The sequence below is a fragment of the Salarias fasciatus genome, chromosome 19 (assembly GCF_902148845.1).
Source record: "Salarias fasciatus chromosome 19, fSalaFa1.1, whole genome shotgun sequence".
NCBI classification, from domain to species: domain Eukaryota; kingdom Metazoa; phylum Chordata; class Actinopteri; order Blenniiformes; family Blenniidae; genus Salarias; species Salarias fasciatus.
In genome coordinates this window covers 12,052,676-12,074,607 of record NC_043763.1, presented here as the reverse complement: position 1 = coordinate 12,074,607, position 21,932 = coordinate 12,052,676, and the positions used below count along the sequence as shown (strand labels likewise).

General features: G+C 43.7%; 3 protein-coding genes across 5 annotated transcripts; 2 read left to right on the top strand and 1 right to left on the bottom strand.

The window, feature by feature from the left end:
* The first annotated feature begins 861 nt into the window (after positions 1-861).
* d2hgdh (D-2-hydroxyglutarate dehydrogenase) lies at positions 862-4,889 on the top strand. Of its 3 annotated transcripts, none has more exons than XM_030116502.1 (10): positions 862-1,021; positions 2,017-2,390; positions 2,479-2,536; positions 2,627-2,766; positions 2,870-3,063; positions 3,149-3,317; positions 3,441-3,584; positions 3,670-3,812; positions 4,002-4,167; positions 4,252-4,889. In XM_030116502.1, exons 2-10 carry the CDS (start codon positions 2,054-2,056, stop codon positions 4,512-4,514), a joined length of 1,614 nt encoding a protein of 537 aa, XP_029972362.1. In that variant the 5' UTR covers positions 862-1,021; positions 2,017-2,053; the 3' UTR covers positions 4,515-4,889. The 3 variants fall into 3 exon arrangements, with proteins under 3 accessions (XP_029972362.1, XP_029972363.1, XP_029972364.1); XM_030116503.1 differs by having other exon boundaries at positions 4,002-4,163; positions 4,252-4,410; XM_030116504.1 differs by lacking the exon at positions 862-1,021 and having other exon boundaries at positions 2,291-2,390; positions 2,479-2,519.
* A 58-nt stretch (positions 4,890-4,947) lies between these two features.
* acvr1l (activin A receptor, type 1 like) lies at positions 4,948-10,672 on the bottom strand. Its single transcript, XM_030116506.1, has 10 exons — positions 10,520-10,672; positions 9,799-9,882; positions 8,931-9,185; positions 8,594-8,805; positions 7,929-8,028; positions 7,575-7,721; positions 7,184-7,459; positions 6,776-6,973; positions 6,475-6,605; positions 4,948-6,124 (listed from the first exon to the last, which is right to left on the bottom strand). Exons 2-10 carry the CDS (start codon positions 9,869-9,871, stop codon positions 5,993-5,995), a joined length of 1,524 nt encoding a protein of 507 aa, XP_029972366.1. The 5' UTR covers positions 9,872-9,882; positions 10,520-10,672; the 3' UTR covers positions 4,948-5,992.
* Positions 10,673-15,714: 5,042 nt separating this feature from the next.
* otomp (otolith matrix protein) lies at positions 15,715-21,663 on the top strand. The gene is made up of 9 exons (XM_030117486.1): positions 15,715-15,802; positions 15,986-16,122; positions 16,699-16,801; positions 17,031-17,216; positions 17,905-18,079; positions 18,741-18,808; positions 20,613-20,797; positions 21,156-21,327; positions 21,544-21,663. The coding sequence occupies exons 1-9, from the start codon at positions 15,715-15,717 to the stop codon at positions 21,552-21,554; spliced, it is 1,125 nt and encodes a 374-aa protein (XP_029973346.1). The 3' UTR covers positions 21,555-21,663.
* Positions 21,664-21,932: the final 269 nt, after the last annotated feature.

The following is a 21,932-nucleotide window of genomic DNA, read 5'->3' as shown; positions in this document are numbered from 1 at the left end:
TGTACATACTCAGACGACCCAAATCAACGGCAGGCGACACGTTTCAAACCCCGACAGCTCCCGAGGGGGGCCAGAATGGATCATTCAGTGCTTTGGGGTTTGGTTTGATTGTCAGTGTTGTCAGTTTGGCGCACAATGACTCCTGAGCTTTGCTGGTTCTGCAGATCGGTTACTAATCGTGAGCTGGATTCATAGTGTTTCAGTGGTGTTGTCATCCTTCAGGTGTTTTGATTTCTGGACTACAGAGGAATGTTTATGTTCAGCCTAATGTGAACTGAAAGTGTTATTCAGGGACTGTTCTGTCTGTGCTTCAGTTTCCATGTAAATTAAAAACTGATTGTAATTGCCAAGAGGGAGGAGGTGGTGGAGTTTTGTCACTGTAAGCTGAGACCGTAAAGAACTGAGAAATGAAAAGTTTTATTTGCATGCCGTGTACTTTACAGAACGCATGAAGAATAAATCAACAGGTTTTGTCTGAGTTTCAAATAAATTCATTTGTATTGATTGCGTGTGAATTTCTTTTCCTTATTCACAACCTTTGCTTTTAAGATTTTATTTTCCATTAAAAAAATAAGTAACATTCAACTGTTAAAAGTATATTATTATAATATATTATCCTCCTACTTATATTTCATCTATTTAAAAAGAAACAAGCAACAATCTAATTTAATTACAACTAAGGAAGACGCTGTTTGTAAAAACTTTTTTTTTTTAATAAATTACTCGGAAATACTTTGTGTCGCGAACAACCATTGGCTGTTCGGTGGTGACGTAAGGCTCAAGTCTATTGGGTGAATCTGAGAGTCGGCTTCTGATTGGTCCGTTCTCTTCTCGTAACCTTTCACCCCGTCTCACCTCAGCTGCTCTCGCCGCTCTGCTAGCAGCTTAGTGTTTATATGCTGAGACGTTTTGTTATTAAGTCACAGCCGCCCTTGAACTTTGTGTCTTCCTCTGAGATATGAAAACGGAATAACTAACGCGGGCCGGTGCGGAGCGGCGGCTCGTTCAATGAACCTTCTGGGTGAGTAGAAGAGGATTAAGTCCAGCGAATTCACTGTTGTTTTGCTAGTTAAGCTAGCTGGAAGTTCTGCTGTCTGCAGGAGAGAATCTTATGGAATAAACATTTTATTTAGCTCAAAATTGCGATGCAGCGAAACAACACGACACTGTGTCAGATCGATGTTTTTAGCCCACTAAACACACATTTGAAGATAAGTTCATAAACATTTAGGCATTTATTCCAGTGTTGACAGTCACTGTTGATGAGCTATGAGGTTACAGATATGTAATGGTCATTTTCAATAGGAGAAAATCATTTATGAGGGACGTTATTCTGATTACTGGGATGTTGAGTATTTATGACCATATTTGCAAGACTCGGTTTGTTGTTGTCAACTGTGCAAGTAAAATGAGAAACCTAGAAACTTACATTCAGGTTTCACGAATCTATAACATGAAAAATATGCATCTGATATAAAACAATAACAGCTGAAAATTTTGTATTACTTTGGATTTTTGAAATTCTTATATTCCCAGTATATCCTGGTTTACATTAAACATACAGTTGGCAAGAGCAATGAGGAAAGTGAAATGAATTCAAATGAACCATCAAAGCTATCAAAGTAAAATATAAAAAGAGAAAAGCGAAAGGGTTCAGGAGTTAAGGATATAGTACATCTGCAAGATAAACTAAATACTTGCTTGACTGAAAGATGGCAGCAAACACAAAAGTCTTAAGTTTTAAAATATTCTCGGTTTTAAGTTATTGATATAAATATTTAGACTGCTGCCCCTACGACCCGGTCCTGGATAAGCGGTCGAAAGTGGATGGATGATAGTTAAATCAGTTTAAGTGTCTGTAACGTACCATAAAATACAAAGCCTCAAGACGACATCTAAAAGTGTCTTTAACTGACAAGAGCTGGACCAGACTGTGTTGGAATAAATGATCCTGTCCATTTATTGTACTCCAAGTCTTAACTCTGACCTGGGTTTGATACCTTTTCTTTCCCGTAGCCTGTTTCGACCAACTCTGAACACCATCTCTCCAGTCATGGCAGGGATTCTTCAAAAAACAGTGCGGCTGAGGACGGCTCTGAGGCATCTGTGTTCCCATGGCCGCCTCCCGTCTCCGGTCAGACTTTCCGCTGCAGCATTCAGCGGTCCGTTTCTCAGCTGCAGCTCGGCACACTTCGTGGCCTCCACCTGTAAACTGCATGCTGGCGCAGATGCGCCCAAGTCCTCCCCTGATGCAGCCCCACAGAGGCTGCCCTTCTCCACAGTGACCAGTGAAGATTTGGACTTTTTCAGGAAGCTCCTACCAGGCAGAGCCATCACCGACCAGGACGTGGTGGAGTCCAGTAACGTCGACTGGCTGAAGTCTGTTAGAGGTAGAATCTGTTGTTCAGCTCACCACGTCTTGTTGAAATCATGTCAGTAAGCCTTTAAGAAAAAAACAATTCCTATATAATCCTCCAGGTTCTAGTGAAGTGCTGCTGAGACCTCAAACAACTGACGAGGTATCTCAAATACTTAGGTAAACATAACAGACTTCATAAATTAAAGGTGTTTGTCTGATAGAATTTTTTTTAAGGTGCCGGTCTTCACGTTTTATTTCTTGTTGCAGGTATTGTAACGGTCGCAATCTGGCGGTGAACCCACAAGGAGGCAACACTGGACTGGTTGGTGGCAGCGTGCCAGTTTACGATGAGATCATCCTTTCCACCTCGCTCATGAACAACATCATGAACTTTGACAATATCTCTGGTGAAAGAGAAATGCTTTCGGAGCAAAGCTAAAAATGAATGAGATTTATTTTTCAGCAAGAAGCAGATCTGCTCTTGAAGGTCCTGATGGTTGTGTTCTCCAGGCATCCTCACCTGCCAGGCAGGCTGCGTCCTGGAGAACTTGTCCCTCTACCTGGAGGACAGAGACTACATCATGCCGCTGGATCTTGGTGCGAAAGGCAGCTGCCAAATCGGGGGCAACGTGGCGACGAACGCAGGAGGACTCCGGCTGCTCCGATACGGTTCCTTACACGGGACCGTGCTCGGTCTGGAAGTGGTGAGTGGAAGAATGAAGGAAACCCTCCAGCCACCGCTTCAGAACGATCTGACCATAGCTCCAGTGTGTGATATGATATGATCAGGTACTGGCAGATGGACGAGTGCTGGACTGTTTGGCCACCCTGCGGAAAGACAACACAGGATACGACCTCAAGCAGCTCTTCATTGGGTCCGAGGGCACTCTGGGGGTCATCACCGCCGTGTCCATCCTCTGTCCCAGGAAACCCAAATCTGTGAATGTGGTGTTTCTCGGTAGGGTCTCAGTTTTGAGTTTTGGAAAATGCTGCAGTGAATAACCAAAAGAATTCAAGAGTTTTTGAGATCAGTAGAAAAAAAACTCTTAAATCTCATTGTTTGTGTGACTTTTTTTTACAGGCTGTGAGACGTTCGAGCAGCTGCTGAAGACCTTTCAGCTCTGCAGAGGCATGCTGGGAGAAATTCTGTCAGCATACGAGTTCCTGGACAGTGAATGTATGAAGCTGCTGAATACACACCTCAAACTGCCCAATCCCATCTCTGGTACGCTGTAGTGACTCTTTCACTGTGAGAGAGAGAACAGGACTAATAACAGACACATAATTCGTTTGCTCTCCCTCGTCTACAGAATGTCCGTTCTACATCGTCATTGAAACATCTGGATCAGACTCGAGCCACGACTCACAGAAACTGCACAACTTCCTGGAGGAGGCCATGACGGCAACGCTGGTGACTGATGGAACTGTAGCAACGGAGGACTCAAAAATAAAGGTAACTTTTATGTTTTTGTTGTTTCGCCCTCTACAGGACACTCGATGTGCTTCAGATTCATTTTTACTCTCAACATCACTCACACTTGAACTATTGCTGTGTCTGATGCTTCAGTCCAGCTTGCTTGATGCATGTCGGTGCAGATTGCCACAGCGTAGTCATCGTTTCCTTTCCGCCGCCACCTTTCAGGCTCTGTGGTCGATGCGTGAACGCATCACAGAGGCGCTGACTCACGACGGCTTCGTCTACAAGTACGACATCTCGCTCCCGGTGGAGCGGATCTACCAGCTGGTCACAGACATGAGGGAGCACCTGAGGGGCCGAGCCAAGAGGGTGGTGGGATACGGACACGTCGGTGAGACCGGAGGGGGGAGGAGGGTGACAAATCAGTCTGCCTTCTAATACAGCACCTTGAAATGACTCCTTTCTCATTCTGTAGGCGACGGTAACCTCCACCTGAACATCACGTCTCCCGCTAAAGACCCGGCGCTCCTGGCAGCCATCGAGCCCTTCGTCTACGAGTGGACGTCCAGGTTCCAGGGCAGCATCAGCGCCGAGCACGGCCTGGGCCTCAAGAAGAGAAACTATATCTACTACAGCAAACCCAGCCAGGCCGTGGCCCTGATGGGCGGCCTCAAGGCCATGCTGGACCCCAACGGCATCCTCAACCCCTACAAGACCCTACCGGATAAGCTCAAGTGACTGCAGGGTGGGACGGATACGCCGCCACTGGAGCCTGATTTTTGAAGGAAGCGAGTGAGTGATTTCTCCTCAGTGCACAATAGCAGATGGACGTTTGAAGTTCTACTTTGCACAATTTATATAGGTTTAAAATGTAAATATTAAACACTGTTCATGTCACTCATGTTCAACTTGAGATATACTGATTGGAAAACACTCCTGCAGGTGTGTATAAACTGATGTATCACAACACGCCTCATTAGGCAAGAGTGAAGTAAATGTTTTAATACATATAAAAAAGACAACTCAACATTTTTTCAAAAAAAAAAAGCCAGCATTTGTGACTAAAATTCCTTTGTACACCGAGGCAACGTTTTGTTTCTTTTTAAACTTGTCTTCAAATAAAGTAGTTTTTCAAAATGAAGCTGGAGTGTTTTCTCGTAAAACTGTTTAGTAACTGGTTCTGTGGTGTGACTTCAGACTGGAAGAGAAACTGGAGGCCGTTCTCGCGACAGGAACGTTTCTGCCTCTCGGTATCTTAAAAAAAACAAATGAAACAAAAATGACCACAAACAAGTCTTCCTTGATTCCTTTCTGCTTGGCCAGAAGACTTTCAGAACGGCCACAGTGAGTTTAAGGAAGATGCCAAGCAGAGAGGAGAACTTCGTAACGATTCAGCCTAACTCCTACGATCAGGTACATTGTGTTGCCTCGGAGAGACACACAAACATGTGTAGTCTTTTCCTACTTTATCACCATCAAACAAGTTCAGGAACGTATTTCCTGCTCTTCCATTATTTCTTATTGGATCCATTCATGACATTGAAGGGACAGAAAGACCAGTAAGAGTAAATGTCTATATATGTATACAGTCTGTTCCTCACACACACACACACCAAACATGACTCTTACACATCCTCAGTAGTGTTTAGCAGTGAAGTCGATACATAAATACTTTACTTTTTTTTCTTCTTTTTCCAAAAACGTTTAAAAACAGTTGTTTCGATTGGCTCTTTTCCTGTCGTCGGTGAAGATACGGTGTGTTGGTGGTGATGGTTGGCATGTTAGAATAAAGCTGAAGGAGTGAAATGCTTCTGATTGTCTCTGAGCAGAATGCCAGGAAACACCGGCTGGAGAACACGGAACTCGAATGGCAGGAGACACTGGGGCTGTAGTGTTCGGACCCGGGGCGGTCTTTAAACGGGCATTAAAGCGTCGGGGTGGGGTACTACGATACGCCGTCCATTCACACTCGGTAACGGTCCAGGGTTCAGTTTGGTGGGAAGCACGCTGTCCCACTGTGAAAAGCTGGTTTATTCAGACGGAGGGATGTCAGTGGAAGGAGGATGAGACGGGATGACACTTGAGCAACTCTTCCCTCTAGTTCTCCCTCCGTCTCCCCAGAGGCCCGGTCTGGCTTTGACAAACGGCGGGCTCTCGTCGAAGCCGATCCCTGACGTCGGGCAGCTGCCTCTCCAGACGCCCCACGCCCCCCCCCCTCACGACTCCTTGCCCTTCTCCAGAGAGCTGTGGATTTTGTCCAGGGTCTTCTTGATGCGCAGCGCCGTGAGCCTGGCAGACGGATTCTGGTACCAACACTCCTTCATCAGCTTCACCAGAGCAGAGAGAGTCTGAACAGAAGAGAGGAGGCCATCAATTTCACTGCAAGAGCTTTAAATGGATGAGGCAGCTGCGGCTGCAATCAGCTGACTGGCAGTCTCATCAATCTCTCTTATTGCTGCAAATATCCACATGGTGAGACATCGTCAAGCTGAAAAGATGTTAAATATGTATGGACAATTCAGTCTGTTCCACTTAAATAATACTTAATTGCTGGGGGGTGAACATATTCTACTCTGGAGGTTGGCGGTTCAATCACCGGACCGTAAAGATGCATGAAAAATTTACTGACTTTTAGTTACCGCAGAAACAATTTCAGATTTTTGTACTGTAAATCCTGTCATGACAGAGTGTAACTCACAGGATCAGAGAACCAGCGGTTGGGAATAAACGGCCTCTGCTGCTCCACACACACCACTTTCCTCATGTCCTCGAAGCTGGGGTCGTTTGGCACCTGATCGTAAAACGGAGGCTTGTAGTCTTCCACAATTCCTTAAATGTAGAAAGAAAAAGAAAAAAAGAAAAAAGGTGGTGAAACCTCCAGCAGCACAGCAACGGTACTTTTAGATTTAGATGCACGGAAGAATATTTTACTTCATTTTGTGACGTGCATGCTGCAAACACGACTACCCCTGTGGTGCAGTGCGTGCCGCTCGGCTCACCGTTGCTGTACGTGCGCCTCGCTATCTCCCACAGCACCAGTCCAAAGGCCCATATGTCCACTCGCTTATAAGCATCGAAGCAGTCTGTCTGGATGGTTTCATCCAGCACTTCGGGGGCCATGTAGCGCTTGGTGCCAACTTTGGGATTGTTGCCCACGTCGAGCAGGTTGTCTGCCTGGGAGTGTGTCACGGCCAGCCCTGCAGCGCGTGGTTATAAACGGCATCACAGTGAGAGAACAAAAAGGTTTGAGCTGAACTGAATGAGGGAAAAAAAAGAATCAAAGGTACTCATGAATATGATCCAGGAAGGAGATTTTTTTTAAGGACAACTAATTCCTACATAGTTTAACACTTAAATAAATCTGTTGATTGCTCAGAGAGGTTTCAGGGGATGAAGGAGGAGCTAACCGAGGTCTGCGATGCAGCAGCGCAGCTCCTTGGTCACCAGGATGTTTTTGCTCTTCAGGTCCCGGTGAGCGATGGCCGGTTTCCCCTCCGTGCCGAAGATCTCGGTGTGCAGGTGCACCAGGCCGCACGCTATGGACGCCGCCATGGCCAGGCCCTCGGACGTCTCCACGGCGACCCGCTGCAGGTAGTCGTACAGCGAGCCGTTTTCGTGGTAGTGTGTGATGAGCCACAGCTGAGTGCTGGAGTTCCGGGACGTCATGTCCGACGCCATGAACCCTGACGGAACAAATACCAATGGTCATTTTACCATTTCCTTTAATTGCTCAATACAATGTCCGCAATATATTTTCTTTAATATAGTCCCAATTTTCAGGTCAAAGCTAAAACTCACCCAGTACATTTTCATGCCTCAGCAGCACCGTGTTGTAGATTTCCGTCTCTCTGAACCACGACTTCTCATCTCTGGAAGAGAAGATCTTCACGGCCACGTTCTCCCCCTGCCACTGGCCTCGCCACACCTCCCCGTATCTTCCTTTTCCTGCAACACAAAAGAGAACGGAGACACGAACGTGATCAGATAATTCGCAGACGAACAAACTTTGGCTACTTGTGCAGTTATACTCTACTGTCCCCGGATCTACTTTTGGAGTTCCTATTCATTTTGTCGTAACATTATAAACCTCTAATCTGAGCGATCGGAAAGACATGAATCTAACAGCAGGGGGGATTTTTATGTTGCACTTACCCACACACTCTATCAGACTTATTTGCCTGGCCACAGTTCTCTGGACGAGGAAGGGAAGACCTGAGCCGCTGCCTGACGTACAGGAGTGATCCAACAGGTCCTGCAGATTAAACACCTTGGATTATTATCTTTCAAAAGAATGATCTGAATGCTAAATATAAGTGGGAATCTGAGTACAATAGAAACATGTTTAGACTGTTGATCAGTGTCAATCTTTCAGTGCACAACACACTTTTCTTGGGCTACAAAAATTTCGGTGAACAGATATGGAAATACATTTCTGCAAGTTTGTTCCAAAAGATTGCGATTACACCAAAGAAGATAACAACTGCGTCACTAGAGATGAAGATAAAAAACCTATTGTTGAGATAATATGCTCATGTGTTAACTTTATCAGGTATAACTGAAGTGGGTCACTACAAAAGGTCTGCCAAACATGTTTATCTTAAAATGTTGCCGTACTACATAAAAAGACAACAATATTGCATTTCAGTCTATCGTCTATCCAAAATTCTGCTTAGCAACGATCGTGTCTAATTTTGTTTAAGGTGGTCAGATTATCAATCTGCATTCAGAATCATTTCGATCTCCAGCTGTATTCATGGTTAAAACAGAGTTTGTTCATCCCTTTTCCTCGCTTCAACAGGATCGCGCCCTGTTCTCACCGCTAAAGTGCTGTCTCCCACGTTGGAGGTGATGAGGCCGTCTATGGTTCCCTGCTCGGTGTCGAACTCCTGCAGTCGCTGCAGACGGCTGTGATGGAGCCTCCTGCAGGCCAGAATTGACACCACCGAAAGCACGGCCAGGACCACCACAGGGCCCAGGACAAAGAGCGCTAACGTCTCCACACGATACCGGAACGGCTCGCCTTCCGGTGCTGCGTGCAAGAAAAGATGAGAGAAAACCGTACTGAGTGATTCTGTCAGATTCTCAAGTTGTACACCTGAAACGGAAAAAACAGCCATGCAGACAACACTGCAGAAGAGCTGAGCCGCTGTTCACCTGACGGTAGAAGAGACAACAGAAAGCTGTGGTTGGTGTTGAAGTTGCAGCGGTCCTGGGAGCAGCAGACGATGGCCTGGTGGACAGACGGCGACGTGCAGCACTGCAGACGGCTGCTCTCCGACCCCTCCAGACAACCGCGCTCAAACACAAACCCACCGCCGGTGACGTGGACCGAAGAGAAACAGTGGGTGCCTTGGCACTGGGTGGACTGGGGGCATTTCGGGCCTTCACAAAGACACACCAACTGTCCATCTGTGACAAATGAGACAAATTCACTGTTTATACTTTTAAAATAAATGTGTAAAGAGAAAAACCTCTGTCAAAATCAGCGATCAGCCTTTTTCTTGTTTTTAAATATAGACCTGTAGTCACTCTGTCAGTAAATATGTTGACGAGACAAATTCTACACCATGTCTTAATTTAGACAAAAAGATATCTGAATTGACTCTTATACAATTAAACTACTGTATTTTTTTGGTGACAAAATAAGCTCTCACTTCTGGCGTCAGCATGGAACAGTTCTGGAGCTATTTATCACATCTTGATCTGACACTTCCAAACAACAAAAGCCAATACTCATAATATTTACTTTCCATAATTTCTGCTTGAACACTTAAGTTTATTAACTGACTAAAAAATAAGAACAGTTAAAAAACAAATGTGACAGATGTAGATATTTGTGTTGTTAGATGATCTGTCAGACTGCTCTTCATAACTCCAGGTAATAAGACCTGAGATTTGACTGCATTATTTTCTGACCGAGCACCATGACCTCTCTACTCATGGCTCATCACTGTTTCTGCTGGAGAACACATCGAAAACAGACAACAGGTAAGGAGGCATTACAGTGGAAGTAATTCTGTACCTGGGCCCTCAGCTGATGTGAGCAGAGCCTGCAGCAAGACGAGCAGAAGTACGTGGACACTGCAAGGACCCATGTTTCAGTGCACTGACAGAGGGAGGACGAAAACAGAGGGTTCAGATGAGTACAATATTCCAAAGTGGATAATTACATTTGCCCCCGTTATGCTTCCTGATGATCTTCACAAAGCTTCACACGAACACTGGGCTAGCTGCACTGCAGAGGATCACCGACTAGATATATATAGGACTTTAAAATTAGTCACCGTAATGCACTTTTTATACCATCATTGTCTTAATATAATATGAACACGTGGTTACTTTCTCCCATGCTGGTTACTTCATTAAAAAGCTATCACTTGATCTGCTATATCTGTGCCTCAGCTAGCTATTAAAAGGTACAGACAACAACTAAAAATACAAATACCAGCGACGGCAAGCGAACGCCTCCAATTTCAATGTCACTGCCTCTGGTTTTAGCTTGAAGTCTGTAAATAAGCGGAGCTAACAGCCTCTTGGTAAATCTCGCAGACTGGAGGTCGGTTGTTTGCTGTGGCTAACAGGCCATTAACAAGCGGTTTGATTGGCCGTCCACAGGCGCCTCAGAGGCGCCAGTCAGGCAGGCGGCTGCCCCGATGCTAACGCTAGCCGCACGGCACAAAGCGGAGCCTGCCAGCCGGCCGGACTTCCACCTGGAGCGGGCGGTAAAAACACCATCCACTTACCTGGCACGCACAGAGTACGGCGTCTAACTCATTCTGAGAGCGGCTTTGTGTCCGTATGTTTCATTTAAATGAATGTATCTGAGTGATTTTAGATGTCAGAGAGCCGAGAGCAGAGCAGGACCACAGCCCAGCCCACCCACTGGCTGTTTTCCCTAGCAGCTTCACATGACGTCACCAAAACATTCACACCGAGGTGCATTGTGGGGCGGCGCAGTCCCTCAACAGGTTGGAGAAATCACAACACCGGTGGCTTGAAATATTTAGCATGCATAACTATATGGGAATATGAATAATTCAATAATTCAATAGGAATTAAACATTAATGGTAAAAATGATTAGTTAATTTTTTTTCCCCCCAAAGCCAGTTGTGCGGCAGGAAAGGCTGAGCGCTCACTGATGTGGTAAGAAGCAAATCTATTCATGTGATGTTCTTTATTTGTTTATGTCAGGTCTGGACCAGCCACATGTAATTTGTCCATATCTGGATTTAAAATGCCTGTGCGATATGACTGCTCTCACATGTATTTACAAGAATAGAAGCATGTCTAAATGCAGTTTACACCATGTGGTCCAAATTTCATAAGCTTCCAATGATTCAGCAACTTATTTAGGATATTTTAACAGGGAAAAGTATTCATATTGACAAGAGTGCGTTTTAGGGCAATGATTAATTTTTTTTATCTGAGAAAAGTGTTTTGAACTTAGATATCATGTAGAAATGAACTGAAAACTCGTTTCTGAGGCCACAACACAATATTAAATGTTTAAAAACTTACTGATAGTAACAGTCTTTTTTGTTTTGGTTTGGTTTTAGTTTTGATATTTCACTACATATTTGTACTTTGATAATTGAGTACAATATAAGCAGCATCACCACATTAGATTTACATAAATTTCAAATTTTATGGACTTTTATCTCTTCTAGGGGAATGGGCTATATGCACAGCTCCATTACTTCCTGAAGATCAGAAAGCACCTTTATTTCCTGTGTTTCATGATAGGATGAACTGATTAATGCAGGTGTGTCTGACATGAGTAAATGGCCAGACACACCTGGATTAATTAGTTAATGAGGATCCAGTGAGGACAATGTGTCGCCACCTACTGGAATACCTTGGGAATTACTTCATGGACCTCAGGTCCACGTTTATAGGGAGGTGTGTTACCAAACAAATACATGCCCTTTTTCATTTTCGCAGAAAGAATGTGGGAAGAAATAGCAGAGAAAGTACAAAAAATAAAGTTATATCTAGTACAGATTGTTATAGTCACGAGAAAGTCAGATCATAACTTTTTACTCTTCCTTCATACACACATTGATGAGGGCTCATAGTGCTTCAGGTTTAACAGCGGCTCAGATGTTTAAGAAGGACATCTCACTTAAAAGAGACTGTGAAGGGGTTCTTTCCACAAAACTCTTCAGAAATAATACGGCATAGTCGAGGTTGACTGTTTCATAAAATGGTGTTTATTTCACCATTTTATTTCTCCAAAATCCCAGTGACAAACAAAAATACTTGCAAAGTTGAAAAATGAAATGGCTCCCTTATATTTAATAAGCCCCTAACCAATCAAAATAATACATTAAAAAAAAAGCACATTTGTGGTCATTAAACAAACAGAAAATCCCATTAAACCCCAGTGGAATGAAAATAAAAAAACACACATTAATATGAAACACCTGGCAGTTCAAATTGTACTCTTAAAATGACAAATACATACATAATTGATTAATTGAGTGCAGCTGGTCAGGTGGCCAGTGTCCTGCCCAACGCCTCTATAAGGGTGAGTCTGGAGGTTCAGCTCTGTTTGGTGCATGAATGTCTCAGTGCAGCAGGGCGACAACTGATGAGTGTCTTCTATAGTGAAAATGTATGAAAGCTGATGAGGAGAAGGACTGTGAAGTGTGCACCCTCAAGTGAACTACAAACTGCTTCAGGGCGAGTCATGGTGAAGCTTAGTGAGGGGTGTAGCAGACCAGGAAGTAGGGGAGTGTTTGGCATGTGGTGTGAGTGCCTGCTGCCCACAGTCAGTGAGGGGGGCTGCTCCATAACATCGACACTATTAGTGGACTTTCTGTGGTTTAGGATTTTGCCAACCTTGACCTCTTTTGGTTTGTTCCATTTCTTGTTTTGACACGTTTCCCAGCGACTCCAGATTTAGCTTTGTCTTTGGTTTAAAGGCCAACTTACCACCGATCGATAATTATGTTTATGTAATGTGATTGACAGCATGTAACCTAAATGCATTACATGCATGCAGACATTAAAGTTTTAATGAGCCGTAAAATGTGGTGTTAAAATGTGCAACAATGTAGCTTCCAAATTGACTCTCCAGCCTCCTTGAAACCAAATATGTTTAATATTAATAGCAATAAAATATAATACACAATTATATTTGCAATCACAAAAAATTGCTGTCAGAGATTACAAACCACACACTGACTAAATCTTTTCAAGCCCTATCTGATTAACTCTGTGGTCTCTGGACGTCTTCGTCTGCTAATTGATTTTCCCTCCAGTAGCTTCATCACATAGAAGCCAATATGACTGCTGTGCTGGGTGTGGCAGGTTTTGGAGATTTCAGCATCCAGTTCTGCTAAAGCAGGCTGATAAAGTCCAGTTTTCTGAGAAGATCACCCTCAATACCCATTCAGAGGCGATTCTAGTCTGTTTTGGCCCATTCTGGGTCTTGGTTTAATTTTTTTGTCATCCACATTGCACTATCACCCAATGCATTCATTCATTCATTCATTTTCGTAGCTGCTGGAGTCAATCCCAGCTTCATGCGGGCGAGGGTGCAGTAAGCCCTTGATAGTTCGCCAATCTGTCGCAGGGTTGACACTTAGAGACAGACAACTCTCACATTCGCATCTCGGAGCAATTTTTGGTCACCAATTAACCTGACATGCATGTTTTTGGACCGTGGGAGGAAGCCGAAGTGCTCCTTTTTTAACTCTTTCTGGATTAAATTGGTGTTGTTGTTGTTGTTGGGCTATTATGCTTTTGGCATTGTTCGTGGTCAAAACTCTCTCTTGTTGTTGTTGCTGTTGTTGTTGTTGTGTGCATTGTAAACTGGGGAGTGAGATAAGGGAAGATGATCTGGGGGTGTCTGATACCATGTGGTTGTTGGTCAACTTTCATGTTGCCATAGGTACTGTTAAGTGGGTATGTTGCGAATGAGGCTTTACCACCACTAGCCTAGAAAATATGCCTCACCCCTAATTGTTGGCATGTTTGGATTGCTGTACGTTTTGTTTTTTGTAAGATTTTTCCTGCATTGACACAGTTTCTTTCATTATTCGGATCATTAATTTGTGCATTTGAAGCCCATCCTAGCTTTTGCTCTGTTTTGCTCCATGATATTCCTACAAGCCAGCACCAATCAGTTACTGTTGAATGTGTAATACCAAAGTTTTGCCACCAGATGGCGCATGACTTCCTTGGTGCAGAAAAACCATGGTTGGAATCCAGCTTCAACTCTTTTTCCATCCTTGCATTGTCAAATGAAGAAAATTTAAAAACCACAAAACTCACATCAGTTTGGGATCAGTGTTCAGAGCCTCTGAAGAAATAACTGATATAACACAGTGGTTATTCACATTAAAAAAAAGATTTTATATCACATCCCTCTTTAGGCTGAATGCTTTGAACTTTGAAGCTGCAAGATGTGAACCACTGAACCTTACCTTGATAAGCTGAAAATCATCAGAGAAAAAGTGTCTCATTACATCAGTCCTCTACCAGTTGGTGAAAATGTAAAACATTGGTTTAGTGTGAGTGGCTGTTTAATGACTAATGACAAATTCAGTGATGAATCAAGAATGGCGGTTGCTCACTCCCACAGCAGCAGACTGTCGGAATTTGGTCACATTTCTGGTTGTAAGATTACCATCACTAAAGCTCAAGAACATTTGACTACAGCTGTTTATTCCAAATAGAACCGATGGTGAACTTAAGATCTCAAAAGGTTCATAGAAAAGCTTCAACAAGAATTGGATCAAATGGACTGAATAAGTAAAACTGTCTTTATTTGACATTACTTGTGCTCTGGGTGAGCCGACCTTCTGGTCTATGAGGCGGTTTGAGGCTCTGAGGAGGTGAGCTGCAATTTTCAGGTAATTTTTTAAATCATTTAAATCCCTTTTTGTTTTTGTTTGTTTGTAGTGTTGGTCGTGTTAATAACCAATATAATTCCTCCTTAACTGAAAATCCTGGAAAAGCAAAAAGGACGAAATCAGCTCGACTTTTTACAGCCATGCTTTTTCATGATCTCGATATTTCGCTCCCTCAGTTTCTATAGGGAGAAGCTGTCGTTCGTCTCATTGGAACTCTCAAAATTCGACATGATAGCCTCATTTGTGAAGTGTTTCTGTGCCTTGTCGCCCCTTCAGTCAAGCCTGCTGAGAATCAGATACTCCAGCCTCCAAACAAAAAGAGTCCTTTCTGAAAAGCTGCCTGAAAACCAATATGGCCCTTCTTCTCCTGACCGGTCATGCAGCTCCAACATTGCATAACACAGCTAACAGGTGGATGGGGAGATAAATTCATTTCACTTCTCACCTGTTAAATTATTATTATCACATTTGGGTTCAGAAGCCAGGAAAACGTGTGTGTCAGGTCCTTTGTGTGTGTTTGCAAAGAGAGAAAACGGAAGAAAATGGTATCATGTAGCCAATATGTTTTCCTCCACTGGTTCCCTGAGCCCTGGACAATACCAAGTGCTGTTTGTTCTTGCTTACCTGGGGTGTTAGTCTCCAGTGAGTCGGAGCAGGACCTATCCAGTATCTGCTCTCCATGAACACAACGACACATTGTCCGCAGCCTTTTTAATTAAAGACCTCCTGGTTGACACTCTGTGCCAAGTGACCTGAATTGCTCTTAGCCGACATGTGTCTCCCACTATCCTCTCCACTGGGGATAAGTCTCACTGGATAATTGGTGGGGAAATGCTATACTGCCATCAGGAGATGAAGGAAGGATTATCCACGGCAGACTTCAACTTAAGAGGTGGGGAAGGAGGAAGAATTTCATGCGTCCTGCTTTCGGTTTTCAGACGACCTGCCAACTCTCTGTCTGCTTCGACGCCAGGTTATAACAGAGGAAAAGAGGGGCTGAGTGGCTTTCCTGTCCGATGATATCCACCTGCTCCACGCTGTCGAGTCACTCCAGAGAGCATTTCTGACCAGATCCAGCATGGCCTGTCCAGAGAGAAGACTACGTCTGGCTTTCCTCATTTTCCTGCGTCTTCTGTCTGTCAGATGCGTCTCCCATCCAAAACCAGGTACGTCACATGAAGACGTCTTGGTTGATGGGGATAATGTTAATCAGACTGGTGGTGAGATTTTAATAATGCGCATGTTGGAAGTTACATTCAGTGTAATTATTCGAGAAATGTGTACCTTCACAGGTGTATTTTCAAGTAACTATAAGCTCTTCCCTATGTCTTTCTTTCTTTTTTTGTCAGTCTCCTGGTGTGTGTTGTCTGACGCTGAGGAGCGAAAGTGTCTGGATTTGGCCAGAAATGCTACAGCCCGTAATGTCAGAGGAACGCTGCAGTGTGTCCGTGGTCTGAACACTGGGGATTGCATGGATAAAATCAAGGTAAACAAACAACAGAAATGGAAACCACATTGCTTTTGATTTCAAATATTGGGATAATATGTTATGAGGGCACACCACACTGTGATGACAGCTGTGGAATGAACCCTACCTTTATTATAACAACCTTGCTTGAGGTGTTAGGTATTTATTTTGTTGTATGTTGACTTTTGCGATTGCACTGACTTTGAACTGCACATAGAAGTATTTTTGTAATATTTTGCATGCTTATTCACAGGCATAAAAAGATTTTTGCATGCATTTCAAAAACAAAATGCTCTGCAGTACAGATCCAGGACTCCCTCCAGCACCAATACAGAACATAAAGTAGAATTATAACCTTTCTGACTGTGTCAACACAACTGTAAACTGTGAGCTGTGGACTGCAATTTATGGCAATGCTGTTGCATTTAATCACAGCAGGCTTAGACTGCACTAATATATCCAATAAAGTAGAGAGTTAGTGCTTTTTTGAAATGTTCTACTGTAGTGTATATGACGACAACAACAGCAAACATTTCCTTGTGCGTTATCCCAGATGTCCCTCAGCTGTTTGAAATATAAATATGTTTTTCTCAGAATGGAACAGCAGATGCAGCTACCATGTTTGCAGATGACATTTATGCTGCAGGTTTTTGCCACGGCCTTGAGCTCGCTGCAGGAGAGTCCCACAATGGAGTCGGTAAGTTACAGTCTCCAACCCTGCAGGTACAGCAGGAAGGAATTCAAAACGAAAGTGCAAGCTGAATGTAAATTATTTTAAAAGATATACCTTATGCCCACACATTTATGTGCATGTATTTTCAGATAGGCTGTGTTTTTTTTTTCTTCTATTTTTGCAAATCTCCCTGATGTTAACGTAGTGCCCACTTGCTCTCTTCCTGCCCGTTTGCTTGAAAAATGACCTCCAGATGGAATCAGCTACTACGTGGTTGCCATGGCTCGCCGCTCCTCCTCAGATTTGTCCCTGCTGGAGATGCACGAGCGCAGCTCCTGTCACCCCGGCATTCGTACCACAGTGGGCTGGACCGTGCCGATTGGCTACCTGGTCAACACGTCCCAGATCAGTGTGGGAGAGCAGTGCAACTTCCCCAGAGGTGAGGTCAAGCGGGACACGGAGCTGGGGAGATAAGTAATGGTATAGGTGGGCGTTTATAGGTGAAACGTATATGAGAGGTTTATGGGGAGCAGAGTAAAAGCAGTGAAATGAGAGAAAGGGGCGAATGGATGGACGGACGGATGGATGTGGAGGTAAGAGGAGACGGTTACAGAACAGTGCATCTCTCTATAACAGTCAGCAGCAGATGGCTGGGTCTCACTCTGTGAGCAGTATGGGGATAAGAGGATAAGGTCATAATACTAATTAGAAAATTAGTTACTAATACTAAAAAAATCTAAAATATTAGAAGCCCATTTAGGTATTTATAACATTACAACATGACCTGGTGACAAAAAAAAAAAAAAAAAAACTCTACTGGCATTTCTAACTGGGTCCACAGCACTCAATATCAAAAATGATCCACCAGCAGGAATCTAAACACTTTAATAAAATGTGCATTCACTGTTTACCCAAATCCACGCTTATCTATAGCTGCTTTATCCTATTTACAGTGGCAGGGGATTGGATTATACCCGGAACAATTCACCAGTTCATTACTGAACAAGCTGAGATACAGGCACACACACACACACACACACACACACACACACACACACACACACACACACACATTTAGGAGTTTCACTAATCGTTCCTCTCTCTTGATTCCTGTTTATTATCGCCAGTGGTGGGAAACTTCTTCGGCTACAGCTGCGTACCAGGTGTTAAAGACCCCCAGCATGATCCCAGAGGCAACAACCCAAAGAACCTGTGTGAGGCCTGCATAGGAGACGAGAACGACAGACACATCTGCGCCAACAACCACAGAGAGAGGCATTACGGCGAGGCCGGGGCGCTCAGGTACAACTCCTGCACTAATAACCCAAAGAAAAACAGACTAATAGTTCCTGGAGGTGCGTTGCTGTTATGACTTTCTTTCCCTTTCTTTGCATCCATTTCATTAGACAACCACCGTAAAATAAAAATAGCGAGTAATTTGAGCTGCCTGTTCTGAAATAATACAGTGATTATAATAACAATGCAGAGACAAATGAGTAATAATTCTTATGAGTCCTTTTTAGAAGTGAGATAGAGTCTTACATTATCCACAAAAACTCCATTCATTGAAGCAGACTGATACTGGATGAAAACAAAAGTACACAAACAACCAGAATGATCAGTCGCTGTGACCTTGAATGGCTCTTCAATTTCACCTCCACACAGTGTCTGTTAAAACTGTAAACAAGAGCATCGCTCTGTGGCTTTGTAGCAGTGCTGTGTGAAGCAGCCTTTGGCCTCATAATAAGTGCGTTTCTAATGGGAATAAAACGGGCCACGGCAGATGCATGATTTAACAATTCCTTAAAGTGCAACAATAGGTGGCAGAGGGAGTTTACTTTCAGTCTCCGGAGTCCCACTGTTCATACAGCGCTCTTCCGGCGGTGCCGATTTTCCCTGTAATTCAGGTTTTGATCTATTTATAGATCAAACGCGTCTCATTATTTTTGTGTTTCTCTTTCAGATGTGTTGCCGAGAATCTCGGCGACGTGGCTTTCATCAAGCACACGACAATCTTTGACAATCTGGATGGTCAGTGATTAATTTGTTCTGCGGGCTAGTGACTACACCACTGATTATATAATGACACCACTTCATTATTTATATGCTCCACGATTAGAGTTCTTCAAACCAGCAGAAAGTGTCACACCCTGTCAAAACACAGGATGTCAGTGTTTCCCAATGTTTCTTTGTATTTTTGCTGTATGTGGAAACCAGAATGCAATAGATGAAATACACTCAAACAACATGATTTATAAGAACTTGTGAAGGAGGACATGCAGAAACATGTGTAAACTCGAGTAAATATGCGTCAGAGAAGTAAAGACACAGACATCATCTGGATCGGATGGACAAATCAAAGTGCCAGCAGTTTTTGTCCCTCAATGAAGTGTCCTAATTTTCCGTTTGCTGCATCTGCTCTTCCGCTTTGGGCAACATCCAAAATTAATGGCGATCATTATCGGCGTCACGCTTCAGAGCTTCTGCTGGTACGGGCAAGAAGGAGCAGTTTGAAGTTGGCTGCACAAACACTGCAGCTGTTTAACGAAGCATGCTTCATCATATGGTTCAGAGATGTCCGCAGTCGGACCAATTAGCAGAGGTCAGGGAACGCAGAAGCTCTGCGCTGGTGTCTTAGCAGGCCGGGGCTTCGAGGTGCTCCGTCTTTTCTTCTGCTTATTCTCCTTAACCGTCTGCTTTGTTATTTTAGGATGGGCAAATATGTCACAATTAATATGTAAATGTAAGAATCATCATGAATGAATCGGGCAAACAGAATCACTGAGGCAGAGTTACTGAAGCTCCACATATTAGCTTCTTAGTGAATTATTGAAACTGAATAACACATAATGCCAGTAATATGGTTTGATTTGTGAACTGAAACAGGGGTCAATGTCTCTTTGCCTAATTTCTAGTACAAGAAATAAAAATTTCACAAGAAATCATGAATTAAAAAGTATATTTTAATGAAACACATGATTGAACTGAGAGGCTAAGTTGTTGGTTAATAAACAAAAGGGTGTTTCTTTTCCCAGCATGGCCTGTTATCTGTAGAAGAACAAGAACAATTTTAACAGAAGTCGTCCATCTTTGAATCTTGTAGCGAACACTCAGTGAAACAGATCAGTAGCTTGATTACTGACAAGACTTTTATTGATTCTGACCACACAGGTCATTCAGTCACTCAGGCTCACCACTGTTTGTGGTGTTTTTCTGCTTCGGCCTGTACAACATTTAATATTACTTATTTAACTTTGCTACCATATTGATATTTTAACTTATTTATTTAATATTAATGTATTCTTTGTTTTTTTTTTCATTCCTGTGTGGAGCTTTGCAAGAATTCCCCCTTTGGATTATTAAAGTATTTCTATTCTGTTGTGCAATGCAGTTTTCATGATTTGATCTTTTGAACAAGCCGAACTAAATACATCTGTTGAGGTGAGAAGACCTACTTCCAGCACAGAAATGAACACAGAAGGAATGGTTCTGGTTCTGTTCTCAGTGTGATTATATCTAAAGATGGCTTCAGTTGAAAACACACCTTGACCTTGATGGAATCTGGTACACATTAAACAATGAGGACGTGTTCTGTGTTTGGCCTGGAGAAGCGACTGCGGGAGAAATTTGCCTTCTTTTAGAGCCAGACAAGCAATTTACGGTCCTCCTGCCAAATACTGTGAGCTTAACAGCCTACAGTATATTTAACAGCCAGATCACAGAGTTGCATCAATCCTCCCATGTAACTCTGGGCAACATATCAAATCTGTAGATTAAAAAAAAACAACTTTTAATTAAACCTAATCTGGCATATACCCATCTTCCTCCTGTCCAGGCAAGAATCAGGAGTCCTGGGCTCTGGATCTGGAGCTGGAGGACCTGAAGTTGTTGTGTCCAGATGGGAGTGAGGCCGGCTTGGACGAGTATGAGAGGTGCCACCTGGCAGCCGTCCCTGCTAACGCGGTGGTGGTGCGCATGGAGGACAAGTGCCGCGTCTGGAAATACCTGGAACGCTTACAGGTGGGTGCTGACACAAATTGCATCAGTTGCCTCTTTCTATATGTGTGTGTGTGTGTCTGTATTTTGCCCCAGATACCTGTGTTTATGTCTATATCACATCCCTGTGCAGCCTGCATTATTGATCTGCACATCCCAGTACGCAGGTATCTGCTAAACTGTCATCCGTCTTCTTTACCGAGTTGTGTGGGAGACGCCAGGATGACTGATACGTTCTGTGCTGATCCCCGGGCTGCGCGCACGCACAATCTTCCAGACACACGTGTGCACAGAGCACGCCGACGCACAATCCAGGCGGGCCCTCGTGCATTAAGCTCTGTCACACACACACACGCACACACTCTCTGTCTCTCTCCTGCAGAATGTGTTTGGCAATGCCACCGAGGGCTTCAGCCTCTTCAGCTCGGCAGGCTACGGCCAATCGGATGTGCTCTTCAGTGATGCCACCCACCACCTGCAGAGAGTTCTGGGTAGCTACACCTCTTGGTTGGGCCCCACTTACACCACTGCGCTGCAAGCCTTCGAGTGTGAGGGTAAGAGTGACGGTGTGTGTGTTTGTGTGTCTGTGTGTTGATGTAGATTTGCTGATGAAGAGTGGGTGGCTAAGTGGCTGGAGAAGCGTTTTTGTGTGTGTGTGTGTGTGTGTGTGTGTGTGTGTGTGTGTGTGTGTGTGTGTGTGTGTGTGTGTGTGTGTGAGTGTGAGTGTATCCACTGCAGCTGTTCTCATTATTGCAATTTCCCAACAACAGGCTTCTGCTGATGGAAGAGGAGGAAGACATCCAGCGCATTAACTTCTTCCCCATCCTGCTGTCTCCATCCTCCACTTCTGCTCTCTCTCCCCTCCATCTATGTCTCTCTATCTGAATCTTTCTCTCTATTTTCAGTGCTTTTCTTTTTTCGAGTTTGTTTTCCTTTTACATTCCACCTATTTTCACATCATTGCCCTCATCTCATCTATTATGTTCTGCTGGGAGAGTGGGACCATGCTCTGAAAGCACGAGGCTTACAGGAAAAGAAAAGGTAGAAAATGCGGAGGAATGAATTTAAAACGCAGCACAATACATCACAAAGAAGAGGGAGTTCATGAGTAGTGTGGTTGTTACGTTTTTGACCGATTATCACTCTTTAAAGGAAGATT